General features: G+C 42.2%; 1 protein-coding gene across 2 annotated transcripts in view; it reads right to left on the minus strand.

The window, feature by feature from the left end:
- Positions 1-18,932, minus strand: part of Rsph3 (radial spoke head 3) — a 35,407-nt gene extending 16,475 nt beyond the window's left edge. Inside the window, exons 1-6 of one of the 2 annotated variants that reach the window (XM_035440438.1) lie at positions 18,191-18,928; positions 11,683-11,770; positions 7,827-7,968; positions 4,938-5,083; positions 3,621-3,824; positions 1,781-1,943 (exon numbers count right to left, since the gene is read on the minus strand). In XM_035440438.1, the coding sequence (XP_035296329.1) occupies positions 1,781-1,943; positions 3,621-3,824; positions 4,938-5,083; positions 7,827-7,968; positions 11,683-11,770; positions 18,191-18,720 (1,273 nt within the window). In that variant the 5' untranslated portion in view covers positions 18,721-18,928. Of the gene's footprint in view, positions 1-1,780; positions 1,944-3,620; positions 3,825-4,937; positions 5,084-7,826; positions 7,969-11,682; positions 11,771-18,190 lie in introns of both variants that reach the window. The other variant, XM_027401083.2, reaches the window with a different exon arrangement.
- Positions 18,933-19,245: the final 313 nt, after the last annotated feature.

The following is a 19,245-nucleotide window of genomic DNA, read 5'->3' on the forward strand; positions in this document are numbered from 1 at the left end:
CACCTAAAACCTGGGTCACACTTTCTGGTGGCAACCTATACAAAGGACATGGGAGGAGGAAGCTTTTGCTTCTTGTCTGCTTGCCCTCAGGCTCACTGGCAAGTTCATCCCTTCCCTGGTATTAGAGCCTACATCAGGATTTCAATGATTACTGAAGACCAGATGAGACATCCAGCCTCATGGTCCAAACTACTTATTGGATAAGCCACTCTGACAAGTACCATTTTTATATAATAGACTCATTGTGTTTATCAGCCCTGCCTCTCTAGAGAGCCCCGACTAACACAGATCTTGGTACAGGGGTAAGGCTCCATATTTTGCTAAGGGTGCAGAGACTTCTGAGGGTGAGATAAATGCTCAAGAACTAAAGGGTTCAGTTCTCAGCTGCAGTGGGGATCTCCCACACATCTCCATCCCAAGTGACAGCGTGTCCTTCTTTACCAATAGTGCCTGTGTTTTCAAGCCATCAACAGCCAGAAACTGGCACTTGAATATTTGTTGAATTTGGCCAATCTTACAGTGAGGGCTTCCGTCTGATTTTCTGCAGCTTCAGCTCTGTGACTGTTGGAGAAAGATTCTCTTCCCATTTACTCAGAAACCTCTAACTTATGTGCATCGCAAATCAATTTTATCACTGAGTTCACTGTTGTCCTTTGTCACCTGAGATGGTAGCAGTTGGCTAATTTTATCATGGAACCCACTGGGTAAATTTGTCAATTTACCCAGAGAAGCTAGGAGCAACCAACCAGCATAATCATTCCTATTTTTTCCACAAATTGTCTAGGTTTCATATACAGTGTCAATAAATTCTTTGATTCTTACAGTAGGCCAACCTAGTGCATTTGTCTAGATAAGTCTGTTAAACAGTTCACGTCACAGGTTTTTACTGCCCTCCATGCAGATTCTAAAAAAGACTTTAGTAACTGAATGTGTTGGAATCAGAAAATTGTTCCAGATACTTTTTTTCCCTTGATTTCTCAAGACAGGGTTTCCCTCCGTAGCCCTTACTGTCCTGAAACTTGCTCTGTAGACCAGGCTGGTCTCAAACTCAGAGATCCACCTGCCTCTGCCTCCTTAGTGCTGGATTAAAGGACTGTGCCACTACTGCCTGGAATGTTCCAAGTAATTAAAAATATTCATCCTTATACTTTTGTTGCTCTAGAACCACATCTAATGCCAAAAAATGTGGTAGCCAAGGCTCTCTAGTGAAATAGAACTTATAGAATGAATCTATGCATATAAAATTTCATGTACTTTATGATTTAATTCCTAAAAATTCACCATTTCAAATATGAAGAAACTGGAGGTCATAAAAGTTAATGAAACTGGAGCCTAAACTCATGATTTGACATCAAGTCCATTGTTCTAATATATCATCCTGCTTCTCAATAAAGAGATGCTAATGTCCTAAACTGACACTTTTATAATACACTGCTTTAAATATTTACAATTTTCTTGATATCCAATAATGGCACTATTTAGAGGGCATGATACCTATTATGAACAATATTTAAACAACTATAACTGACTTTTTGTCTCAGAAATATAAAAATTCCAATTTAAAATAAAAACGGCCATGAGGCAGTGCATGGCGGCACACACCTGTATTTCCAGCCCCCAGGAGGAGGAGGAGGAGGAGGAGGCAGGAGGATCATGAGCTTAAGGCTGACCTAGATTACCAAAAAAAAGTTAGGACAGTAATCATACACATTAAATAAATTTGAAGCAGTGAGAATATTTTCAGTATAACAGAATGAATCTAACAAAAATCTCCACAAACCTCTTTCAATTGGATCATAAAAGTAGCCACTGTTCCTGAGACTGTCAAAGACAGATGGGAGAAGGTCAGCCAGGTACCTCTGCGCAAATGCACGCGCCGAGATCTTCTGTGATGTCTCGTTGTGCTTATGTATGATTTCCCACTGCTGTTTCTTACGCCGTTCCTGTCAAGGGAGAGATGTCATTGCAAATGGATGTCTGAACAGTTTGTCCTCTCCAGCACTGGAACTAGTGAGGCTGTGTGTGGAAGTCTACAGCTGCCAAAAGAGCTCAGCACAGTGTCTGTCAAGGACTCACTGCAATGCAACGTGTTTGAGCAATTAGTGGGCAATAAGTTTATGAAGAAATAAAGGAACCTGAGGTAAAACTCATCTCCTGACCCATTTTCAAGTAAAATAATTTCTATGCTTAACTGCATGCAAGCTGTTAAAAAAATAATGGCAGCTAGATGCAATGGCACACACCTTTGATATTTGATGCCTGTACTTGGGAGACTGAGGCAGGAGAAGGGTGAGTTAAATGCTATCCTGGGTTATACAGTTGTTTAGACCTTGTCTAAAACTATGATAGATAATCACATGCATTTTTATTAGTAACATCATAAAGTAGTACTAATACGAAATTTTATCCTTATGTACTTCCATCAAAGAACACAGGCCAATGGTTTGATTTGTGTTTAGTATCTATTTGAATTAATAAAGCTGAAATGGTTTTGAAGATCACAAAAGCTTGTTGTTTTGTGTGGTTTTCTCCTTTAGGTCACATAACGTCTATAGAGATAATGAATGCTTTTCTATGTGCCTATATAGAAGTGGCAGCATTAACTTATTTTTCAAATAATCTATTTTCAAGGTTTAAAAACATGTACAAATCTAGATGACTTATATTCTAGTTTTTCAATATATATATATATATATTATTTCAACATAGCTTCTGCAGTCAGTGTTTATTTTATATATGCAAGCAAAGATTTGCACAGGAACATTTCTCACTATGAGTCCCATGTTCTTCATAAAATTATTAGTAATTCTGGAAGAAAATATAAAATCCAGTTGATTAAGTATTGAGAAGACTTTTCCAGAAAATATACATACTTTTCTTCACAGTGATTTGGGCTCTTTGGGAAGTCATTATCACTGTGTAAGTATTCTGGCACTACTTTCTGTTTATGCAGCATACAAGAAAGAGTGACAGCCACTGTCAATAACAGAAAGGCCCTTAAATATGATTAAATATAGATTTTTGTAGCTGTAGGCTACACTTTATTAAAATGAGTTATAAAACTTTTCTTATTGAAGGTTCATAAAACATAATTTGGAAACCAGGTCCTGACCACCAAGAGAAAGACTTTTAGCACTCTCTTCAGGTCTCTGCTCATTACCCCACTAGCCCCCAGCATCCCTCCTTCTTTCCTTCCTTTCATCTTTCTGCTACTGGATGATGGCTAATTATGGTATTTCTTTCTCTAATGCTCCTTCCAAACTCTTGTTAGTTAACAGCATCGTCCAGTTTGGACACATGTAATATAGGAACCTGCATTTCACTGGGAGCTTTTGGAAGCTGACTAAAATACATTACTAGGAGTTGGAACTTACAAAATATAAGTCAACCACGAGAGATTTATGATCTGCAGGAAAGGCTTGAGCGACACATACTGCAGGTCTTCTTCACATGTATTTAAAAAGATCACTAGCCTAATGTAAGCTTGAATGTAATATATTAGGTAGCCAAAAGACTAAAGAACAGCTCCAGATATTATACATAGAGGACGGAAGGCCTGGGTTCATTCCCAAAGAAATAAGAGAAATAAAAGAGCAAGACAGACAGACAGACAGCTCCACCTTTTCTTCTCGGTGCCTTCTCTCTTGCTCTTCCAGTCTCTGCACTTCAGCCAGTTCAACATTGCGTATTTCTTCATATGCATATTGATTGGCCCGCAGGTTGGCTAGCTCCTCCTCTTCCATCACTTCCAGAAGGGCCTGTTCAATCGTCTTCCCCACCAGAACTTGTAACATTGGTTTGACTTCAAGGTCAAAGTCAAAGAGCTTAAATACAGAAGAAAGCAAACAAAATTTTAATCCTGAACCAAATGTGTAAAAGAATGTAAAGGAGGATGACAGGAGAAGAAGGCTGTGTTATCTGTGTAAAGGAGGGTGACAGTGTTGTCTGTGTGTCAGATTCTGCAAAGCCACTGTGTTTCACTCTCAAAGCTGTCCCACAAGGCACACAGAAGAGGATTGTGAGTATAGGCAAAACTCTATTAATAATAGTTAAAATAATGAAAGAAGTCTACATGTATCAATATGAACACCAACTCTCAATGATTTTAAGACAGAATTCTGAAACTAAAGGGAAATTTCCTGTCTTTCATATTGTCTTTTTTTTTCTGCTAAACATTACTAAGGACCAAGAACAGTACACATTGTGTTTAACAGTCAATACTTCCTGTGCAGTGCCTGAAAACTAACCTTGTCTCCCAATTTTAGTGACAGCTTTTAAAGTTCATTTATTCTCACTTCTCTACATCGTTATTCAGGTAGTTATTAACTTTTATTCCATAAACTGACCTATTCATGCATTCTACATGGAGATGAAAATGTCATTCAGAATTTTTAAACATACAGTCCCTTCATAAAAGTTATGCACTCCACAAGTGACTTTTGGAGTCACTGAGAGAGGTACAAATTTTCAGTACATACATAAGTAATTATGTAAGCAAAATGGAATGTGTAAAAATGTTTGTAATGATTTTTTTAATTGTGAAAGTAGGAATAATCAAAATAGTATACTTAAAAACATTTCTTCCCGGGTGGTGGTGCACGCCTTTAGTCCCAGCACTTGGGAGGCAGAGGCAGAGGCAGAGGCAGGCAGATCTCTGTGAGTTCGAGACCAGCCTGCCTGGTCTACAGATCGAGTTCCAGGACAGTTGGGAAACCAAAATCAAACAAACAACACCCCCCCAAAAAAAAACCCAAAAAGCAAAACAAACAAAAAAATTTCTTGGTACTACAGGAATAAAACCACTGTAGGTAATACCTAGAAAGAAATCCAAACAGTGAATTTGTTTGTGAAGTGGTTCTTGCCTCTATGAAGCTTTACCTGAGCCTAACTGTATGTCATCTTTGAAGGAAGAGGGAAGCCAGAAGGATGTACCGTACCTCTCCTATTAGTATCTGAGTGGCCACATCTTTGCCAGTTTTGGCAGGAATGAAGAGTGGTGTTGGTGGTCTGTCCAGAAATGCATCTGTCTGGCATTCCATGTCAACTTCAACTATTCGGTCAGCAATTTCTTCAAGGTATAATTCTAGGAAGAACATTATGTACAATTGATTATGAATTATTTTAGGCATAGACATCTATTTGAAATGTCAGCTCTCCACAAATAGAACTAAGTTACCAGGCCTGGTGACTCACACCTGCAATCCCAGCACTTAGGAGGCTGAGGCAGGAGGATCTCATATTTAAGGTCAACTCAGGGTCTATAGTAAGAGATTGCATCTTTAGTAAATACAGGATTTGCAATAGTGTGTTAAGAATTTAAGGACTCTGGGAATTTTAAGAATCATGCACCAAACTAACTTGCTCTTTGGTATTCTCTATAGCATAGTTTAGAAACAGACACAAGTAAATGTCACATTAGTAACTTGGTGATGCAGGGCAATGTGACATCACACAAGACTTCAACACTGGTGTCAAAGGCTGAACACAGGGTCCAGTCAAGATAGTGTTCTCTGCCCTCACTTTGTAAAAAGGACCAAAGTTACCTGTCACATGGACTCTTTTTAACACAACAGAGTCACAGGTAAAGGGGCAGAGGGAGCAGTAAATAAAAAGGAGGGCTGTATCATTTAATGTTCAGATGATAACAAACTCTGTGTCCAGTCTTCTGTGCTTATGACATGACATGGCATCTACAAAGTTGAGATCCACACAATCAAGGTACAAAATAAAAGTTAGTAAAACCTCTCATGTTTTGAGTTTACAGTTTTGTGTTGGCCACATTTATAGCTTTTGGACACACCTAGGACCAAGATAAGCCTTAGCAGTCAGAATCCCAAAGATGGCTAATCCCTGACAAGGGCCAGGGAAGCAGTGTGGTTTATTCTTTTTGCTTTTACTCCAGAAATAACCTTGGTGAGTCTTCTCATGGTCTCCACTGGATAGAAGAAGAATCTCAAGTCACACCAGTCTCTGGAAAACACCAAGTATTGTCAGCTCACCAAGATTCTGTCAGTAGGAAAGGCCTTGTCCAGTAGGGGTTTGGTCCTGGAAACTTGACAGGGGCAGCAAGTGAATGAAGAAAGGACAGACACACAGACACATGTCCAGAAAAGCTGGGGCCAGGTGGGCTATGCTCACTCTGATGGAGGAGCACCTACTATCACAGCAACCCAGAATCTCAGCACACTTATTATGCACCCCATGGGTGGGGGGTGGGAAGTGGTTAGCTAGTCTCGGCAAGCAGTCTCTGGTTGTAAACATCTGGGAGGACAAGTCTTCAGTTGCTAGTTTTTGCACACACTGGTCAATCACCTGTGAACACTCATATTTGGACACTGTCCACGTTCACATTCAGACCAGTAGAAGGCTTTGCCAATGTCCTGTGGGTCTGCAGTACTAGGCCTTGCCATGGTTATGCCTATGTCAACAACTCACATTTACTCAGAACTTCATCTGCTGTTTACACATTCTGAGGGCTTCTTCTATTTACACATTCACTCATGCCTTCCTCTGCTGTTTACACATTCAGTCAGGGCCTCCTCAGCTCCCTAAAATGAAAGTCTGCACAGGTGAGCAGAGTGAGAGAAGCAGCAAACCTTGGAACTTACCTAGGAGCACCTACATGAAAAGTCATGGAGAGCAAAGGAGAGAGGCCAGTGTGAAAGGCAGGTGACTAAATATGAGTGGCTCACTCTTACTGATAGACAAGTAAAATGTGCAGACAGAGCTGCAATGCTCTCTTGCCAGTCTTTCCTTTCTTTTGTTTTCCCAGAGCTGAGGACTGAACCCAGGGCCTTGAGCTTGCTAGGCAAGTGCTCTACCACTGAGCTAAATCCGCAACCCCCCTGGTCAGTCTTGATGAAAAGAAAGGTGACTTTTGTTGGGTTGTGAGTAATAATCCTACTTTGAAAGTGTGCTGGCTAATTTTATCAACTTGACACAGGCACCTGGAAGAGAGAACCTCAACTGACAAAACGCCTCCATAAGATCCCCTGTAGGCAAGACTGTAGAGAGGATTTTCTTTCTTTCTTTCTTTCTTTCTTTCTTTCTTTCTTTCTTTCTTTCTTTCTCTTTTTCCTTCTCCTCCTCCTCCTCCTCCTCCTCTTCTCCTTTTGTTTTTGTTTTTGTTTTTTTTTGAGACAGGGTTTCTCTGTGGCTTTGGAAGCTGTCCTGGAACTAGCTCTTGTAGACCTGGCTGGTCTCGAATTACAGAGATCCGTCTGCCTCTGCTTCCGGAGTGCTGGAATTAAAGGTGTGTGCCACCACTGCCCAGCTGAGAGCATTTTCTTAATTAGTGATTGATGAGGAGGGCCCAGTCCATTGTGGGTGGGGCCATCACTGGGCAGGTGGTCCCGGGTTCTATAACAAAGCAGACGGAGCAAGCCACAGGGAGCAAGCCAGTAAGCAGCACCCTCCACTGCCTCCGCATCAGCTCCTCCAGGTTCCTGCCCTGTTTGAGTTCCTGTCCTGATTTCCTTCATGAACTACAAGGGGGGAAATGTGAATCAAATAAATCCTTTCCTCCAAACTTGCTTTTGATCAAGGTGTTTCATTATAGCAACAGTAACCTCAACTAAGACAGCCATATAATATGGGGGAAGGGATGAGAGAGAGTTAGTATTCAGGGAACTCTTACCAAATCCAAACCCCTTCTTGTAGCACTCCCAACTTTGTAACAACCTATGCTCTGTGCATCTGTTTACTGAACACACTTCCCCACAATGGGACTGGGGAAGGGCTAATAAACACAGGAGATCCACAAATGATAGAAAGGAAAGGAAACATAAGTTCCAAGTGAACCGTGTGCCAGGGGCATGGTCAGCTACCTGTCTGTACATCCACATGCTTTCTGCCCTCCACAGGCTCGGGTGTCCGAGGCCTGAGCTGCGCCTGGGCTCGTTTCCTGGCAAGAGACTTCCTCCTGGCTTGCTGCTGTCGCTGAAGCTCCAGAGGATCAGGCTGTCCGGGCTGAGAGGGATAGATGAGGCTTAGAAACATCAGACATCAGTTCTCAAAGTGGATGGCCACTGCCACTGACAAAGCCATTCCTGGCTACCGCCAAAGCATGTGTCAGCTAATGCCTCTGACCAGTGGTGCCATGTGGCCATTTTGCTGGGATGTGGTCAGGTGACACCAAGCTAACAGCAAATCCACACTGGCACACATGGGTGTAGAATCCTAGTTAATCACCTGTTTTTCCTCAAGCAAGCACTTTTACCATCAGTTCCTCTGGTGCCTAGTAAGGATACATTTAATCTGTTACAGTAAATGTTGCTGGATAGTTAAGAAATTGAAAACCACTAGGGCTTTTTTTTTTTTTTTTTTTTTTTAAACATCTGAATTCAATTGAATATATTTCCCTTAAAAATTTTTAGTTCAAAGAGAAAGCATCTTGAGTCCAAAGAAAGTTTCAAGCCGGGCCATGATGGCACACACTTTTAATCCCAGCACTTGAGAGGCAGAGACAAGTGGATGTCTGTGAGTTCAAGGCCAGCCTGGAGTGCCAAGACAGCCTCCAAAGCTACAGAGAAACCCTGTCTCGGAAAAAAAAAGGGGGGGGGGGCTTCTTCAAGTACACAAAATAAGTTGATTAAAGGGCTGAAAACACTGCCTGTTTTAAGTTAAGACAATTACAAAAAGGAAATTTGGAAATTATTTTGTATGAAAAATTTCAATATTTAAAATTTGAAATTGAAATGCATTTTAAATCTTGTGTGTAACTGTGTACATTTGTATATGGGAATGCTCATGTCTGTGAGTGTGACATGTACTATGTATGCTATAGCTGGAGGACATACTCGGTTCCTCACAACGACTGAAAGGCACACACTTTGATAACTGAGCATTCCTGGTTCCCATTTTCATTTTTAATCAACACAAAGCAAGTGTGTTTATTCACAGGTCACAGTGTGACATTTCAACACACATATATAAAGTGTAGTGATTAGATTATCACAATGAGCATGTGTGACATTTTTTTGAGTTGGGAACACTTAAAATCCTATTAGCTATGTAACAATTTTTTTTAAAAAAAATTACATACAAGGAATTCTACAGCATATAACTTCTTGAAAGTGACTTATTTTTTCTCTGCTAAGTTGCTTATTTGTTTGTATAAAGTATTCACAAATTTTCACCTCTGGTTAAAATAATTTTGACTGTCTTATGATTCCTCCATCTGAGTTATCATATATTGTCATCTTGATTGTGTTATCTCATGTGAGACTGTCCTGGTTTTTATAATGAATAACTTCTTACTGTTAGAGATTTGGAGCCCTATGTTGTGACACTTCAGGTCCAACTTAATTCTTTTCAGTACAAGGTCACTCTTTTTGCAGTAGGTGTGCGTTTGACGGGGATGGGAGCCTTATTTCCTGCTAGGCTCTACTGACACAACCTTAATGGTACTGGTAGGGGTGTAGGTCTGGTGTTTGGGGGGAGCTGCAGCACCGACTGTTATCCTATTGTTTCTTCTTATTACTATTAGAACAAACTTAGCTCTACACTGGCTTTGCTGTCAGCACTCAGAAAAAGTAGGGCAGCAACCTGTGTGTCTCCTACTACCTACCTCACTGTGGGTGTGTGAGGGTGGAAATTCAGCTTTCTGCTCTACTTTTGTGCCCAGTGCCTCCACATGCTGAGTAGGGTATGGATCTGCACTCTTGCTGGGTATGTGGGTTTCTGAGAATGTGACTTAGGGGATTTTAGTCCTAACAAGGAAGAACAGGACGTTTTAGGGCAGGTTTTTATAGTAAGGTACTGATTATTTGACTAAAGAAGTTGTAAAAACAGAATTTTCTTTTTTTATAATTTTTATTTTTATTTTATGTGCATTGATGTTTTGCCTGTATATATCTGTGTGAGGATGCCAGATCTGCTGGACCTGGAGTTACAGACAGCTGTGAGCTGCCATGTGGATGCTGGGAATTGAACTTGGGTCCTCTGGAAGAGCAGCCAGTGCTCTTAACCACTGAGCCATCTCTCCAGCCCCCAGAATTATTTTCTTTTCCACTTTTGTTTAGGTATACTGTGCTCACTGTACTACTAAATAAAGCAACCCAATAGATCCCATGTGTGGATCTTCCTGAGCCAGCTGTACCAAAAGTGTCTAGAGAAGCTTATTTAAAAATGCAGTCTTGATAGTGAGTCTCTGTCTCGGGAAAACAAAGCATAGTTAGGTATTCAAGCCCTAGAGGTCCTGATGCAGGAGACTGGGGCAAAGGGCAAGGCTGAGACACATCTTTTTAATCAGTTTTCCAGGTGATGCTGACGCAGACCCAGGCATGGGATCTACTACTTAGTTTGTAATGCTACACAGATGGCCATTTGCAGGGCTTATGGAGTTACTGTATGTGAAGTCTATGCCAAGAAATCACCACTTACTACTATGGCATGTCTCACTCATCTCTGTATCCAAGGTATTCAGTCTAGCTAGATCTTGAAACTAAGTAAGTACTTTTGATTGGGCAATATGCAATTCAGACTTTTCAATTAAATAATATCAGTAGGAGGGGATAAGACAAGCTAAACCAAACTAAATGTTGTCAGATGCCAGCCAGAACATGGCTTCACACTAGTGGTGTCTGTGAATTGCTTAAATTGATCTACAACATTTAGTACAAAAATCCAAAGTCAAAGTTTAGAAACTTTCAGAGGGTCCACTAGGATCCTGTTGAATAAAAAATTAGGACTTATTTTAGTAATTATTTATAATTGTGGAAAATACATAAAATGTAAAAGTTACCACTTTTTCCTTTTTATGCTGGGGAATGTATTGGTTGGTGAAAGGGCTCAACCTTTAGAGAATACTGAAGAAAACAGTGGCAGATGGGGCAGAAACAGTGAACTGCCCATTACACCCACTGTCCTTAAGTATACAACTCCATGGTCCTGAGAACAGCCACACTGCAGTGACAACCACCACTGCTCACCGTCAGAACTATTTGCTCTTCTGAAACTCAAGCTCTGGGCCCATCAAACAATAACTCCTTTCCTCTCTAGCTCCTGCAAGTACCTACATATATATGCATGCACACACATACATATATACACATATACACACATACATATGCATATATATACATACATACATACATACATACATACATACATACATACATACATACTACACACATACTTTGGGGGGCAGTGTTGGGGACTGAACTGAAGGCCTTGCAATGCTAGGCAACTACTCTATCATGGCCCACACCCCCACCTTCTATGTATTTTAAAAATTCACTCTTCAAGTAATTTTTTATTTATTTTATGAATGTTTTAGGTGGCAGATCAAAATGTGACACAAACATATAACTGACCCTTCACCACAGGTAACATGAAAGCACTGGTAGACAGCTGTCCCGTTAGTTTTTATTGTCGACTTGTCACAAACCCAGAGTCACCTGGGAGCAGCAAAGCTTGACTGAGTACCTAGTCAGATAGGATTGGTCTGTGGCCTTGTCTGCACAAGACTGTTTGACTAATGGTTGATGTGAAGGACCCAGCCCACTGTGGGGGGCACCATCCCTAGGCTGTATAAGCATGAGCTCCTGCCCTGGCTCCCCTCAATGATGGGTTGTGACCTGGAAGTGTTAGCCACATAAGCCCTTCCTTCTCTAACTACTTTGGTCATGGTGCTTGTTACAGCAACAGAACTGAATGAGGACAACTATTCCGACTGCTTACCACCTGTCCTGCGGGTAGTGCATAGGTGTTGCCTCGGATCACCCTTCTGTCATACATTATGTTTCCATAGGTCATAGATTCGTCAACTCTGTAAAACAGAAAGTTCTAAGTGAATAGTATAGATGAACCCATTTTAATATAATTTAGATTTAAAATATTTTACAGGGGCTGGAGAGATGGCTTGGCAGTTAAGAGCACTTGCTCTTCCAGAGGACCCAGGTTTGGTTCCCAGCATGGCATCTGACAACCATCTACAATTCCCAGTTTCTTGGGACCCCGTGTCTCTAGTATGTGGTACATACACATGCAGACTAAACACTCATATACATAAAATAAAAATATCTAAAAATGTATAAAAGAAAGTATAGTAAGTCTATAAAATAAGGAGACAGATAGCTATCGTTTACATAATAGTTACAATAGCTGGGCCTTACAAATTTTACTTATTACTAACAATAAAAATTTCATGTTGGGAACTATTACTTCTATTGCACAGAAGAAAAATGCAAAAGACTTTGCCAGATTCCCCTCCTAGTAAGACACAGAGCTGGGCTCAGGCTGTAAACACTCAAGACTGTCCAGCAAATGTGAAAAGGGCCAATGAGTCAGAGTCTCTTCTACATTTAAAAAAGGAATCAAGTTTTAAAAAGACTTTACATTGTTCTTTAAAGCTCCAGGAACTGTTGAAATGTAAACAAATTTTGAATGTCAGGAATCATGACAGTGAAGAGTACAAATATAAAGTTGACTTCTGAGGAGACCTTTAGTGCACTTCTGTTCACAGCCTACACCAGTGATATGCTATCAGAAGTGACCAAGTGAGCTGAGCTGCTGATACAGACTGATGCCTTTCCTGAACACACAGACATATTTTTCTGTCCTTGTTCCCCGGCCTCAGGTTGTGCCCAGCTTCTGCATGGGAACACTCTTTTTTTTCTAGCCCTGTATACTACTCAAGAGTTGTTTCCAGCTACTTATCTGTACTTCCTAAGGGCTCAGCTTTCTATCCATGAGCAAAGCTTCACCTATAACTTACAGGACAGTTTTATTTTATTTTTAGTTCGTTACTCTCCACTCCAGGCACATCCAGCTGCCCAGAGATAATCTTACTAAGATGTCTAGAAGGCAATTTCAACACTGAACTATTCTTTTCTCATTCCAACTTATTACTTTAAGTGTTTTATATTTCACTAAATGGTGCCAATGACCACAGTTGTGACTTATTTGAGAACACTGGGAGTCATGTATGATTACATTCTCTTCCCCATCCCTACAGCTAGCAAGAATTTCTGACTCCACACCACACCCTGGCTGGTCTTCCTTACACTTATCCAGTACTCACTTGTCATCCATATCTTTTACCTGGACTGCCACAAAACTTCTCTTAATTGACCAGAACAACATTTCTTCCTCAAATTATTCTATATCCATGGAGGCCAGTAACATTTTAGAAGAGTAGTAGTATTGATTTGGTTAATGCTTTCTACTGTTAATTAAAATAATAAGGGAAAATATTGGGTTCACACTATCAAAACAACAAAATCCATGACACCTACTGTTGATATGGACGAAATGTATATGTTTAAATATTCTTGAAGGACAGGTATATTGTATTTGTCCACATTAAATATATGTATAGTTAATAATCACATTCCTAAGAACCTACCTCATAGAAGTTGTTTGTTAAAACCTCATTCTTTGTAGGGAAATCTAGAAGCAAACCGAGTATGTATCAACAGTGCAAAGTTTTTTTTTGTTGTTGTTTGTTTTTTTTTTTTTTTTTTTTTTTGAGACAGGGTTTCTCTGTGGCTTTGGAGGCTGTCCTGGAACTAGCTCTTGTAGACCAGGCTGGTCTCGAACTCACAGAGATCCACCTGCCTCTACCTCCCGAGTGCTGGGATTAAAGGCTTGCGCCACCAACGCCCTGTCAGTGCAAAGTTTTAACAGTGACAGTTACACCCATACTCTGCATTATCACAATGCCATGGAAGACAGTGAGCAATCCAATTATTAAGAGGGTCAAACCTGTGTATGCTACTGTTGCTGTGAAACAAACTGTGATGTTCATCTTGATTGACTGGCTTGAGAGATACCTAGGAGATCAATAAAGCAAACTTGTAGGTGTCTGTGTGGATGTCCTAGAGATGACTAGTCAGGAGCTCTCCGACCTTATCAATAATTTGGACCACTGGTGGATTCAAAATTTGCACAGACATTGGAGAAGTGGAATTATAGAAAGTTATGTTTAAATGGATGAAGTGAAGTCATTAGAGTATGACCCTGAAGGTGAATCTTGGCTCTGGATCTTTTCTGTTATTTTCTACTCTGCTTTCTGGCTGCCATGAAATGAGCATTTCTGTTTCCCCACACTCTTTCCACCATGATTCTCTGCCTCACCTCCAGAAACAAATGACCGTGTAACCAAAGCCTCCCAAAGTGTGAGCCAAAATCAGTCTGCTCCCTCCTCTGTTAGTTTTCTTGGTCCCTGTTCAGTGATGGAAAGTACACACACACACACACACACACACACACAGAGAGAAAGAGAGAGAGAGAGAGAGAGAGAGAGAGAGAGAGAGAGAGAGAGAGCGCTATTGTTGTGTAGTCACAAATAAGCCGTGAATTTGAAAATAAATATGAGAGCCTGGAAAGAAGTACAAAAATGAAGTACAAAAAATGCATACAAAACTGATAACATGGCTTGCATTAAGGACAGGAGTGGGCCTACAGGCAAGAAAGTGGGAAGGGTTGAAATATAAGTCCTAAGAATGCCCTAGGCATGACGGATTCTTTTGAATGCTTTTTATAAATATGTATGTGCTTGTACAAACAAGAAAATAGGAGGAAAATAGACTTAAAGCTTATTTAATAAGAGGGGAAAGCTAACTATATACTAGTTTATTTTATTTTGGAAAGAAATCTCTCTGATATATATGGTCATTTATATGAATACAAACAAGAACAATCAAAAATGGTTAAATCTGATTTTAACACAGAAGAAGCAGAGTGATCAGAAGACGATTAATTGTTGTTATCCACCCATCTTTTATTTACAGTTGTTTCTATAAGGATAATATACTTTTATAAGCTGAAAACCAACAATGAGGGTCATTTTTAAGCCCCCCTCTTAGCTATTCCCCATTCTCTTCCCTGGCCTTTCTGCTTCCAACACCAGTGGCATAAAAAGGAAAGCTGAATGTAGCCCTCTGGTTTCACAGACTGTTTCCACTGCTTTCCCATGCCTACCTGGGTCTCTCACCTCCTGGGTCTTCCTGTTTTCTAACCACACTGGTCTTACAGAGTCTTGACTTTTTTTTTAATGGGAGTTTTGAACATGTGATTTCTTCTTTTGAAACATTTCCTTCCCCTATGCCTTGGCCCAATCTCCAAACTCATTTGACTATTTCTTCAGGCCCTACTACATGTCCTATGTCCTCTACAGGGCTAGTGGCCTTCTTCTATGCCCTCCCAGCATGCCTTGCTTCTCTCTTGGTGTACAGTGACATGTTTAGTGCCTGCCTTTCTCAGTATTTGGTAGACTCCTAAGGGTCTTTTCTTAAATGTTCCCTCTGAATTCTAGCATGCTGACACACTGCACACAGATGACTTAAAGAAAGAAGTGAATTGCTTCCATGTACAGCCAACTGGTCCACAAGTGGTCTAGATTGTGAAATCAATCTGTGCATAGACTGTGGCTATAACATATTAGTTGCATGACCTTGGGAAATGAAAGTAATACTACCTACTTCTTGGAGCTGTTGTGAGGGCTTTAATTCCTGGCACCACAGCAGTGCTTAATAAATGGGAACAATTCTCATTGTGGTGTGTGTGTGTGTGTGTGTGTGTGTGTGTGTGTGTGTGTGTGTGTGTAGGGGGGGGGTCTCTTTAAATCTGAATTAAAAAGTTACACAAATCCATCTGTGTTGTGGGATATTTGATCACACTATGAACAATAAAGAGCCACTTTCCCTGCTATGATGAATGGCATCCCCTTGAATCAGAAGCCAAAGTCAACTTTTCCTCCATTCTGTTTCTTCTATAAGGTATAGGATCATAGCCACCAGAGAGGAGTGTCTAATAGAGCCTTCCTCTAGCCTCTGCCTCCTCCTTTCACTTGTATGGGTTCACTGAGATGACACTGGCCCCACCTAGACATCCAGGACAACCTCCCCATCTTAACATCTGAAATTTAATTATACTGATAAGAGCATCTGACCATACAAGGCAGTTCATTCACAGGTTCTGGGGATTATGGTGAGGACATCTCTAGGGAACCAACAACATATTCTGTCCACCATGACAATGCTAAGCTTCATTTGATTAGAGTCAAACAAAAGGTACAGTGCAATTCTTTTAGTTCTTTGTATTAAAAATACTTACTAAGGTTTGTATGCTCTTTACTAACAGATTTGTAAGAGGAGGATGCCGTATTTTGGTTTGGGCACAAGCCTACTGGTGGATGTTACTGTGCTTATGTATTTGTGATTGTTAACTATCAACAAATACATATAATGTGTACACACTGAGTACTCTTATCTGAACTAAAATATTTCACATTTTTTCTCACAGTTGGAATATATGACTCAAATGTAAACATGTTCCATATATGCCTTACATACATAGCCTGGAGGTAATTATATACAATATTTTTACAGTGCCTGTATTCTGACTATGACCAGTCACATAATGTCCTATGTGGAATTTTCTATTGTGGCATCATGGCACTCAAAAATCTTTAGGTTTGGGGACTAGAGAAATGGCTCAAGGGCTAAATATTCATACTGCTCCTTCAGGGGACCAGAGTTTGGTTCCCAGCACCCATGTTAGGCAGCTCACAACCCTCTGCACCTCCAGCTCCAGGGGATCTGCTGCCCACTTCTGGGCTCCACTGACACCAGCACGCCCATGCACACACACACACACACACACACACACACACACACACACACACACACACACACACACACACAGAAACACTCACATACACATTTTAAAAAAGCTTCAGGTTTCCAGATTAGGGATGCTCAAACTGTTAAAACTTTTGGCTTATAAATAAGAAAACTTGTATTATAATGGTTTCTTCCACTTTTACGATTTATTGTGTTAGAAATGGGCAGACGCCCTTGAACCACATCAGGCTTGTATTAATCTTAAAATTTTAAGTTACTGAGAGAAAAATGAGATAGTCCTATTTTTGTGTTGGCTTCTCATACCTAAATAAAAAACCGGGAATCATCCCAGTTATATACCTCATCAAGATAATTTATAATCTTGACTCCCCTTAGACACCTTGTGATCTAGTCTATCGATGTGTTATCTGGAGAAGTTATTTCCTATGGTCAATACAGAAACTTTTGAACAAGATTGGTTGGACTAAGGACCTTGTAGAGCAGAGGCAGACTGACCTAAACACATTCACTCTTTGGACATGGTTACATAGATAGTCACTGGCCAGCAGATTCAGCTAATGGCATTCCCCCCAATATGTTCATTTATAAGGGTATCATGAAGGTAATCATTTTTTTATGGTAAGGGTCTCACATATTCTGATTGGTAATAACTACTTCCATGAAACATTTTACTGTGGTTTCTGTATTACTTTGATACACTGACCTATTAGTCAACACATTTCAACATAAAAATCAATTGACTGTAAGAAAAAAAAAATCAACCATCCCTACTGCTTCTATTTCTGGGTGAGCTAGGGTAACAGGTTTGTGCCAGACCTGGCCAAGAGTTACAAGTGTTCAATCACCACTTCAATTTACATTGAGAGCTTCCTGTGTGACAGGCAAGGTCCAAGGTATAGGAAGGGTGCAGAGATCCCTGCTTCCTGAAGCTTGAACTCTTTTGTTTGTTTGTTTGTTTGTTTTTTTCCAGACAGGGTTTCTCTGTGGCTTTGGAGGCTGTCCTGGAACTAGCTCTTGTAGACCAGGCTGGTCTCCGAACTCACAGAGATCCACCTGCCTCTGCCTCCCGAGTGCTGGTACTAAAGGCGTGCACCACCAACGCCCACCGAAGCTTGAACTCTTACGTTCTGCTATTCCAAAACTTAACTCCAAGAGAACTATAAACTCTGTGGTCTCTTACATAAACTGTAAATGCTAGGGCCACAATACATTTTGTGGTCCTGCATGGAAGGCTAACCCAATTCCACCCAGACGGGTGTGAAAAGAGCTTTAGGTGGCGGGCTCTCTCATTGTACTATATATCACTCCATGCTTCATTTTCCTCGTCTGCAGGAAGGGGCGGGGGGAGGGGAGGAAACACGAACCCAACTTGGCAGAACTGTGGATTAATAGTGTGTATGAGAATGCCCCCTCGCCGCGTGGTGTCTGGTGGTGGCTGTCTATAACCACTCGTGTCCACGCCATGGCTCAGGCCAGCTGTGCTTCTGTTTAACCACACAGTTGCGTTCTTTCAGGGCAGGGGGTTTTGACCGCGTGTACACATGGGAAAGCAGATGGGCATGCAGAGTGGGGACCGGACAGGAGCTACTCGGGTCACTCACGGCTGCAACAGGCTGTCCCGGTAGCGGCGGCGCTGGCAAGGCACGGCCCGGGGCCTGCTGGTGTAGGTGTAGGTGCCAGAGGCCTCGGCCGCGCGAGGATTGTGGTCTGTCATCGCCGACGCCATGTCGGGGGTCGAACTACCTCCCCTTCGGTGGAGGTGGGCTCTGAGGCAGGTGGGGGTTAAGGAGTCGTGGAAGTCGGAGACGTGTAAATAGTGCCAAGGGCAGGGATGCTGCGACGCGCGAGGACGAGGCTCTCTGGGAAGCGGGTGCGACGCGAGGGGGCCCGCGCAGCAGGGAGGCGCTACTCTAGGCTTGCCCCGGGTAGCCTGGAGCGAGTCTGCCGCGCCCCCGCCGGTTGCCGGGCAACGCGAGGTTCCGCCTGGAGGCGGGAATTTCAGGCAGTTCCGGCCGGCCGGGTTTCCGGAAGGGACCTCAGTAATGGACACTTCCGGCTCGTAACCCCGCCCACCTGCTGGTCCTCGGGCGCGCCTGTGCACTGGCCGCTCCTTGACGGGCCCGGCGTCCATGGCGGTGTTGGCGGCGGCCACTGGGGCGGAGATGACGCCGGCTGCGGGGCGCCGCCTGGCGGGGCTGCTATCAGCGCCATCCTCGCAGGGCCACGTGCTCTTGCTCTTTCGGGGGCGTCCGCGGTTGTTTCTGCCCCTGGCCGCCGCTGCGCGTCTCCTTCCCGCTACCCGGCGGTGACGTGCTCTTGGCAATCCGGCCGCAGCTCTGTTACGCGCAGGGCGGGCGGGCGGGCGGAGGCGGGCCGTCTCCTCTCTCAGCTCCTCCTCCGCTCCACCTGCCTTCACGCTCGCTCACCGCTCTTACAGGACCCTTGGGCTCCCGCAGCGACTCGGGCCGCCCTTTGGACACCTAAATTTGGGACAGGGCCGGGCAGGATTAAACAGGTTCCCCGACGCTCTCATCCTCCACGCTCCAGGCGCCCTAGAGCAGAGCGTTTTAGGATTAGTTTTAGAACCAGAGATGTTGAAAATTTTGTTAGGAAGTATGCATCCCTGTGGTTAGTTACTCGGGTTTGCATTTACACC

Source organism: Cricetulus griseus, chromosome 2 (assembly GCF_003668045.3).
Source record: "Cricetulus griseus strain 17A/GY chromosome 2, alternate assembly CriGri-PICRH-1.0, whole genome shotgun sequence".
Classification (NCBI taxonomy): Eukaryota; Metazoa; Chordata; class Mammalia; order Rodentia; family Cricetidae; genus Cricetulus; species Cricetulus griseus.